The sequence below is a fragment of the Epinephelus lanceolatus genome, chromosome 7 (assembly GCF_041903045.1).
Source record: "Epinephelus lanceolatus isolate andai-2023 chromosome 7, ASM4190304v1, whole genome shotgun sequence".
Classification (NCBI taxonomy): domain Eukaryota; kingdom Metazoa; phylum Chordata; class Actinopteri; order Perciformes; family Serranidae; genus Epinephelus; species Epinephelus lanceolatus.
Window position 1 is genome coordinate 22,761,525 of NC_135740.1, and position 9,980 is coordinate 22,771,504.

The 9,980-nt window shown below is 41.2% G+C and overlaps 1 protein-coding gene across 1 annotated transcript; it reads left to right on the top strand.

Annotated features, from left to right (window-relative positions):
* Positions 1 to 2,500: 2,500 nt before the first annotated feature.
* Positions 2,501 to 8,852, top strand: prpf19 (pre-mRNA processing factor 19). Its single transcript, XM_033632519.2, has 16 exons — positions 2,501 to 2,678; positions 2,877 to 3,026; positions 3,880 to 3,956; positions 4,259 to 4,400; positions 4,580 to 4,653; positions 4,768 to 4,833; positions 4,941 to 4,982; positions 5,098 to 5,172; positions 5,281 to 5,356; positions 5,473 to 5,582; positions 5,766 to 5,921; positions 6,020 to 6,089; positions 6,180 to 6,353; positions 6,602 to 6,684; positions 7,779 to 7,884; positions 7,999 to 8,852. Exons 1-16 carry the CDS (start codon positions 2,660 to 2,662, stop codon positions 8,094 to 8,096), a joined length of 1,518 nt encoding a protein of 505 aa, XP_033488410.1. The 5' UTR covers positions 2,501 to 2,659; the 3' UTR covers positions 8,097 to 8,852.
* The last annotated feature ends 1,128 nt before the right edge of the window (positions 8,853 to 9,980 follow it).

Genomic DNA, 9,980 nt, shown 5'->3' on the forward strand with positions numbered 1-9,980 from the left:
TCAAATTTGGCACAAACATCCCTTTGGATTCAACAATGAAATGATAAGAATTGGGTAGTCAAAGATCCAAGGTCACTGTGACCTTGCAAAACATGTTTTTGGTTAAAAAAAACAAACACGCAAATTATGACAAAATTTCATGCAAATGTCTACTTGGATATAATGATGAAGTGATGACATTTGAGATACAAAGGGTAAAAGGTCAATTTCACTGTGACTTCACTGCAAAAACTCTTTTCTGGTCATCATTTAATGTCATATCTCAGGAACAGAAGGAGAGACATTTGGTCGCATACTGAACTTAATATGGGGCGGCAGTAGCTCAGTCCACAGGGACTTGGGTTGGGAACTTGTCTGTTCGAGTCCCCATCCAGACCAAACATGGAGCACTGGGCACTGCCGAGGTGCCCTTGAGCAAGGCACCAAACCCCCCAACTGCTTGGGGTGCCTGACCAAGGCGGCCCCCTCACTCTGACAACTCTCCACTTAGTGCATGTATAGCTCCTGTTTGGTATAGGTCCTGTTTGTGCATGTGTGTCTCTTTCAACAAAAGAGTGAAAAAACTGACTATCCCTTCAGGGGGATTAATAAAAATAAAAAAAGGATATATACAGTACAGGCCAAAAGTTTGGACACACCTTCTCATTCAATGCGTTTTCTTTATTTTCATGACTATTTACATTGTAGATTCTCACTGAAGGCATCAAAACTATGAATGAACACATGTGGAGTTATGTACTTAACAAAAAAAGGTGAAATAACTGAAAACATGTTTTATATTCTAGTTTCTTCAAAATAGCCACCCTTTGCTCTGATTACTGCTTTGCACACTCTTGGCATTCTCTCCATGAGCTTCAAGAGGTAGTCACCTGAAATGGTTTCCACTTCACAGGTGTGCCTTATCAGGGTTAATTAGTGGAATTTCTTGCTTTATCAATGGGGTTGGGACCATCAGTTGTGTTGTGCAGAAGTCAGGTTAATACACAGCCGACAGCCCTATTGGACAACTGTTAAAATTCATATTATGGCAAGAACCAATCAGCTAACTAAAGAAAAACGAGTGGCCATCATTACTTTAAGAAATGAAGGTCAGTCAGTCCGGAAAATTGCAAAAACTTTAAATGTGTCCCCAAGTGGAGTCGCAAAAACCATCAAGCGCTACAACGAAACTGGCACACATGAGGACCGACCCAGGAAAGGAAGACCAAGAGTCACCTCTGTTTCTGAGGATAAGTTCATCCGAGTCACCAGCCTCAGAAATCGCAAGTTAACAGCAGCTCAGATCAGAGACCAGATGAATGCCACACAGAGTTCTAGCAGCAGACCCATCTCTAGAACAACTGTTAAGAGGAGACTGCGCGAATCAGGCCTTCATGGTCAAATAGCTGCTAGGAAACCACTGCTAAGGAGAGGCAACAAGCAGAAGAGATTTGTTTGGGCCAAGAAACACAAGGAATGGACATTAGACCAGTGGAAATCTGTGCTTTGGTCTGATGAGTCCAAATTTGAGATCTTTGGTTCCAACCGCCGTGTCTTTGTGAGACGCAGAAAAGGTGAACGGATGGATTCCACATGCCTGGTTCCCACTGTGAAGCATGGAGGAGGAGGTGTAATGGTGTGGGGGTGTTTTGCTGGTGACACTGTTGGGGATTTATTCAAAATTGAAGGCACACTGAACCAGCATGGCTACCACAGCATCCTGCAGCGACATGCCATCCCATCCGGTTTGCGTTTAGTTGGACGATCATTCATTTTTCAACAGGACAATGACCCCAAACACACCTCCAGGCTGTGTAAGGGCTATTTGACCAAGAAGGAGAGTGATGGAGTGCTGCGGCAGATGACCTGGCCTCCACAGTCACCGGACCTGAACCCAATCGAGATGGTTTGGGGTGAGCTGGACCGCAGAGTGAAGGCAAAGGGGCCAACAAGTGCTAAACACCTCTGGGAACTCCTTCAAGACTGTTGGAAAACCATTTCAGGTGACTACCTCTTGAAGCTCATGGAGAGAATGCCAAGAGTGTGCAAAGCAGTAATCAGAGCAAAGGGTGGCTATTTTGAAGAAACTAGAATATAAAACATGTTTTCAGTTATTTCACCTTTTTTTGTTAAGTACATAACTCCACATGTGTTCATTCATAGTTTTGATGCCTTCAGTGAGAATCTACAATGTAAATAGTCATGAAAATAAAGAAAACGCATTGAATGAGAAGGTGTGTCCAAACTTTTGGCCTGTACTGTATATGTGTGTTTTCACAGACATGGATGTCAACTGTAAGTGAAACTTGACACATAACCACGAGGCAGTAATTCTAGTTCCTTGATAAATGGCTTAAATGATTATTCAACTGTCTAAATTGATGTCAATTATTTTTCTGTCTGTCCTGTCATCATTACAGCACTAGTTTTATTGCACTGACCAGAGTAGTTGTGTTTTCCGGCGGTAGAGGGCAGTGGAGGACCTGTGAGGCTCGGGCGCTCAGAGAGTGTAAGAAAGCGTAGAAGAAGAAGAGGAAGCCCGTGTAGCGGCAATGAAAGGACAGCGTGCTACTTTTTCAGCGAAACATAAGTAAAGTGTACATTAGCGCCAATAACTATCAAAGCAGGGGACGAGCATAGTTTGAATTTCAGGAGAGACTGTAAGGACTGCGTCTGGAAGATGTCTTTGGTTTGTGCGAGTAAGTGAAGTTGAATTCATTGATTTGACGGAGGCAGTGTAGGCTAGCTAGCCGCCGCGCTAATGCTACTAGCTAATTTAGCTAACTTTAGCGGCCATGCACTGCCGCCTCCTACACAAGATAGTTCATCGGTATTGTTTGTGGTTGTTCTATCATTGGTATCATGTGGGTTTTAAGCTGTAACTGCATTTTATCTAGTCTCCAACGAGGTGCCGGAGCACCCGTGCGTCTCCCCGGTGTCCAACCAGGTGTTTGAGCGCAGGCTAATCGAGAAGTACATTGCGGAGAATGGGACCGACCCGATGAACGGACAACCTCTGTCTGAGGAGCAGCTCGTCGATATCAAAGGTAAAACTACTGGGAGCAGCTGCAGATCTACACGCTGTTATAAGTCTATACGTAATTTTGCACCCAGCTAAAACGAATGCAGTTTAGCAGTGCTGCTCAAATGCTATACAAACTAGCCCCTCCAAAATGAATGGATGAATGCACACTTCCCCAAAGCAGTTTCAACATGAACGTGGGATTGACTGCAGAGTTGTTGTATGCCAGTGCATTATTCACATAGTAAGGTGTACCTGATGAAGTGGTAACGGAGAGAAGGCTGTAAAACCTTATGTCAGTCTTTATTTAGTATTATTTGTAACATTTGAAAACAGTATTGGGATATTAATGTAAAGTGCTGCAACCACAGTTGGAAATAAGCACAAGCCAAATGCTGGTAAAATATGCAAGTGGCTGCTACTTTGCCTCACTCACCAGCCAAACATACAATGGCAATCTACTGAGTGGCTGGCAGAAAGTAATTTTCCATCCCTGGCTGCAACTAACTATTATTTCCATCATCAGTCAATCTAAGGACTATTTTCTCAGTATAACCTTTCATTTTTAAAATGTCTGATAAAAAGATACTTGCTCATCTCATTTAAGGCCCAAAATGATTTCACAGTATTGCTCATTTCATTCAACAATCATTCCAAAACCCCCAAATACTCAGAATACTGTCGCACAAGATAAAGTAAAGCAGCAAATCCCCATAACTATACATATACAGATATCCTTTTAATGAATTAATTGCTTAATAGTGTACTGTATTACTTCCTCTCATACCCTGCAGCAAGTGATCTTGGAACTTCAAAAACTATAATTGAGTGAAGTTGAGAGACTCCTTGTTTTAAACATGATCTTTTCTCTCTTCCAGTGTCCCATCCTATCAGACCAAAGGCCCCATCAGCTACAAGCATTCCTGCCATTCTCAAGTCTCTTCAAGATGAGTGGGTAGGTGTTGTTAAGCTTGACGGTAAGATGGTAAAGGAGAAATCTACAACTAAACATCTTAATATTGTAAATGTTAATTTGTGTTTTAAGTTAACATGTGATTTTTTTCTTTCAAGACCATTTTACCAATAGTCTTATTGTAGTAAACTACAGATGGAGAATTTTTAAGTGACCATTGATTTAGTAGACTTTAAAGCCAAGTTGATAATTGTATAAGGGCCTATAATATAACACTAGCCTAGAGCTGCATTTTTTACTATCAATTTGAGACAATGTTTTTCTTCCCCTCTTTTCTGTTTTAGGATGCTGTTATGCTTCACAGCTTCACCCTGCGGCAGCAGCTGCAGACTACTCGCCAAGAACTGTCCCATGCCCTCTACCAACATGATGCCGCCTGCAGAGTCATCGCTCGACTCACCAAAGAGGTCACTGCTGCAAGAGAAGGTGGGTTGACAGCAGTTTGTGTTTCACCTATCGTAGGATAAAATTCCCCTTGTAAATCACAGAGAATGGCTGATGTATGATCATCAAGTCTGTCCAGCATTTGCACCGCAGCAACATGAGCTCATAGATAATATTGTAAAAGAGCATGTTTCCCTAACAGTGTCTATTTCCCTTTACAGCTCTTGCCACACTCAAACCCCAGGCTGGATTGGTTGCCCCTCAGGCAGTCCCAGCCTCTCAGCCAGCTGCAGCAGTAAGTGATTGACTTGTAATTCAAGCTGATAAGATACTGAACAGAAATGCATTATCGGAATCTTTTGCCAAACCTCCTCCCAACAATCTTTTATGTCTGCATTGTGTATCTCAGGGTGCTGGTGGAGAGCCCATGGAGATTAGTGAACAGGTGGGAATGACCCCAGAGATCATCCAGAAGGTAAGAGTTCTTTTCTTTTATCACCATAAATCAATATTTAGCTACAAGCTTTCTTTTTTCTTTAGCAGGTCTAAGGTGTGTTTCCATATGCTTTTTTCTCTTTGCAGCTCCAAGACAAAGCAACTATCCTCACCACAGAAAGAAAGAAGGTATTATATTGCTCTTTTCTTTAGCTACTTTACACTAATTTCTGCTGTGTAAACCGTTGTGGTACTATGCAGTACACACCCACACTCTTATAATGGCTTTACTGTATTTCTCCAGAGAGGAAAAACTGTCCCAGAGGAGCTGGTTAGAGCTGAGGATCTTAGCAAATACCGCCAAGTGGCCTCACATGCTGTAAGTATAGATTTCAGTCAGATTTTCCTTTTAACCAGACAGCTGAAACAGTGTTTAAATTGACTTGATGTACAGGGTGTTAACATGCTCTCTCTTTGATACCCTCAGGGTCTTCATAGTGCCAGTGTCCCTGGTATTCTGGCTCTGGATCTGTGTCCCTCAGACACCAACAAAGTTCTCACCGGTACACTGATTTCACCCAATGCTCTGCTGCGTCTTCCAATTCTTAAAAGTTTTTTTAAACACACTTCAAATCATTTGAAGACTTTTGTTTGATATTGACCCTCTTTTGTGTTTCAGGTGGAGCTGATAAAAATGTGGTTGTGTTTGACAAGAATGAGGAACAGATTGTGGCAACACTTAAGGGTCACACCAAGAAGGTCACCTCTGTCATTTACCATCCATCCCAGGTAACGTTTTCTTTGTTTCACACATTAACCATAATCAGATTTTTCTCCAGTGAGACCATCCTGTGGCTGCACTCTTTAGAAAATGAATTATTCAGACACATACTGAGTTTGATCCGTTATTTTTACTCACCGGTTGCCCTTTTTTTTCCACCCCTAACACCTTTGCTGTCTGTTTTCTTTTAGTCCGTGGTCTTCTCTGCATCTCCAGACAACACCATCCGTGTGTGGTCTGTCACCGGAGGCAACTGTGTCCAGGTGGTGCGTGCCCACGAGGCAGGTGTCACTGGACTCTCCCTGCACGCTACAGGGGACTACCTGCTCAGTTCCTCTGAGGATCAGGTGTGTGTACTGACAGACCTCAAGCTATATTTAATACTGAAGTACAAGTGATCTCTTTGCTGGTCAAGCACGCTAACTTTTTCCTCCCTGTTCTGCAGTACTGGGCCTTTTCTGATATCCAGACCGGTCGGGTCCTCACCAAAGTTACTGATGAAAGTGCTGGCTGTGGTAAGTGCCTCTATGTTAACATCTGTGTGCAGCAGTCTGAATAAGAGTCCTTTTGTTCCAGGTGCTAATGTTTCTGTCTGCCCTCTACAGCTCTCACCTGTGCTCAGTTCCATCCTGATGGTCTCATTTTTGGCACTGGGACGGCTGATTCCCAAATCAAGATCTGGGATCTGAAGGAGCGCACCAATGTGGCCAACTTCCCCGGCCACTCTGGCCCTGTCACCTCCATTGCTTTCTCTGAGAACGGATACTATCTGGCCACAGGTTAGAAGTACTAACCGCCTTTCACACAGTGTTGATGCTAATCTTTGAAGTGCACGTGTTCTACATTGGGTTGCAAAGTCGCAGGAACTTGTAGGAATATCAAAAAGTTGGAAGCACTTCACATTAACCTACAATATCTTTATGTCCCACATGCAGCATCCTTGTTTTTGCACTAAAGAGATGTGGGACCGTACATTTAATTATTAGTGTTAAACTCCCTAACATCATTGTCGGGTGCTGCTCTTCAGGTGCCCAGGATAGCTCTCTGAAACTGTGGGATCTGAGGAAACTGAAGAACTTCAAGACCATCACCCTGGACAACAACTACGAGGTTGGGAAATCTTTTTGTTGCCTTGAGCTGAATAAAGATTTGGCAAGAAGACAATTAGCTTAGCTTAGCTTAGCATAGAGAGTGAAAGCTATTTCGCAGTGACGTCAAGAAGTCTTGAGAGAAATTGTTATTCGGGATGGGCATCTTAAGTAATTTCTATATTCAAGTACAAATGAATTGATTAATTAAATTATTAAGTACTTGCAACAAAAAAATTAACATAAGAATATGCACACCTAAGTGAAAATGTGGGTAGGGGTTCGACTTGGCCTACCTTTCTGTGCTGCATTCAAGCACTCATGTCCATCCCTAATAGTTATAACATGGATGTATAAAGGGAACCGGATACAGTGTTGGAGGTGGGCCCTCGTTTATTCCTTTGACAGTTGCTCAGTGGCAATACAATACAATTACCCGGTTGATTGGCCCTGCTTCTGCACCTACAGAGCAAGGGCACTAAAGATCCCTGCCTGTCGAGCTGGCTGCTTTCGGTCTAACCCTCAGTTTGCTTGAATGGGAATAATATGATTTGATCTTGCAGCTCTTCAAGACTTTACAAATGTTATTGGACCAAATGGATCAAATCTTGATAGTGAAGCGAGTCATTTCATGGGGCTTGTGATGCTCAAAAAAATGTATCCACTGATTTACAGACGTCTCTTTCACATTGCAAGTCTATGGGAAAAAGCCATACAGACTGGAAGCATGAGGAAACAGCCAGTATGCTAAGTTTAGCACCTTCTGACTCTAGTTTCGTATTCACTGTACACACATCAAAGTTGTATTGATTCACATCTAACTCTGTGCATATAAATGCATTTCATGCGATCTCTTTACTAAGATGAGTCAAAGTAGGAGTCTGATAAGTGATACTAACAGAATGTTAATTGGAAGTATGAGCTTAGCGAGCATATGAAGTTGATTCCCACACATCCTGTCTGTGGATTTCCCTGCAACACTGAGCATGTAAAGAATAATCATGCATTCTTTTTACACTGAGTTTGATCTTTTATCTTGGCTGCCATTTCTCAGTTCTCAAGACTCACCCATCTGTGCTTCTGATTCTTATTCCTCTGTGTTTTTTTCTGTTTTAGGTGAAGTCCCTTGTGTTTGACCAGAGTGGTACCTACCTGGCTGTTGGAGGGTCTGACATCCGTGTCTACATCTGTAAACAGTGGTCTGAGGTCCTCAACTTCACAGGTGAGAAGGGGGAAAAAGCTCTTTTTAAATGTTAAACCAGTAGGCATGTCATATGGTGCGTGCTCTGAGGAAGTAGCAGATTTATGACCTTGCTTTTGTCTTTCTATTTTTTAGATCATTCAGGATTGGTGACTGGAGTGGCCTTTGGAGAGAACGCTCAGTTCCTGACCTCGGCAGGAATGGACAGAAGTCTCAAATTTTACAGTTTGTAGAAAAGGAAACATTTAGGATGAAGGGAGGACAACTTAGAGGAGGACCGACAAGTCTCTGTGTCTGAGCTGTCAATATCCTGGACACAGACCTGTAATTTCTAGAAAAAAAGAAAAAAATAATCACTGCTAACTTTGTTTCATTAGTATGTTAGTCCTCGTGTCCGGGTAACAAGACCCCATGAAATTGTCTGCTACAGGAAACCACAGCAGCACGGTTAGGATAACGTGTTTGTCGGCATTGTCGGAAATGTAAATGATGTGGAATGAGATACAGAAGCCAGTGAAATGCTCCCGTCTGGTTTGCCAGCAATTATGATTTTATTGTAGTAATTTCTTTGTGTGTGTGTGTGTGTGTGTGTGTGTGTGTGTGTGTGTGTGTGTGTGTGTGTGTGGAGGGGTCTAAAGTTTCTTGTAATACAACTCCCAAAGTGTCATAGTACACTGTTGGGGGCTATAATTGGTGTGACAGCAATCTGCTTTGCTTCTTTCATGTAGCGCTCCTTCATCACAGTATCTTTAGGCTAAGATGAGAATACATCTGTAGTGATGTACAGTACAGCCAAGCAGAAAATGAACAGGTGTATGAGATTCATGTTCCTCTGTGAAAAATTTAGTCTTGTTTAACCTCCCTTCAGTTTCATTTCCTATTTCATTCTTTCCATTTAAACCTTTTGTCTTTTTCCAATTGTACATTTCTCATTATTGCTTTTACCTGTTGCAACTCTGCCCTTTTACAATAAAATAAAATATCTTTTGTATTGCCATTCTTTTGTTTGTCTACCACTTTTCTGTCAGTTGCAGACATTTCACCAAAGTGAAGGTGCTCAGTATGTGCATTTAAGTCCATAGCTGTCTTGTGATACAAATTTGTTCCCCCAATACACACCAGGGCATATTTTGCTTATTGTTATGTCACTTGGATGTTTGAGCTTCACTATGCAAAATGATCTATGTGCAGTTTGACACCAGGAAGCTGTTTTACATTAATTTGCTGAAGATGGAAAGTTACTGTGCTGACCTTACGTTGTTTTAAGTCATGGACTTAGAGCATGATTTTGTGACATCACTACTAGTTAAGAAGTGTGATGTGGAAATTTAACACCAGCACTGTATGTGCACTAAGAACTGACTTTTTAGTGTATAATAATAATACAAGAGATATAGCTCAAAGTGCTTCACAATACAGATGAAATGCAAAACACAGAAGGACAAAATTTGACAAAAAGACAGTAGATAAGAACATAAGTAAAGGTTCAAGAACAATAGAAGAAAAATATAATTACAATTATTACAAAAAACTAAAAAGTCAAATTTAATAAGTAGGGTTTCAGCAATTATTTAAAAATGTTCCCTAATAAATTGTTTCCAGCAGTTAAATTTTATTCAATTAAAAAAATGCATATTCATATATTTCTCAGTGAGGGAGAAGGAGTGTGTGGAATTTTATGAATTAATCACAAGGTAATAAAACTTGGAAAAAAAGGAAAAACCATATCAGACAAATTATTCCAAGTGGATTATTTTATGTCCTTAAATATGTCTGGTGGGGACCTTTATCTTAAACCAAGGAAACTATAAAAGATTTTCATATCATTTGATGTTACCCAGGACATATTGTTCAGTGTAATCTGGCTCATAATGTGTTTATTGTTGTAGTTTTAAAATTTAGCAAATATTTAACTTCCGGTTTCTTAATTACCTTGCATACTGTTGAGCAGTGAATGAGCAGGAGACTTGTTTTGGTCACAGCCACGGGTTAATGAGAGTCAGGCACCTTAATGTCATTAAGGCGTTGCTAGGTAACTGCTGTTTAGCGAACCAGCTACTACACATTTAACTAAGCATGAAATAATTATATAGTTTAATATTTAGCTAACGTTGGAC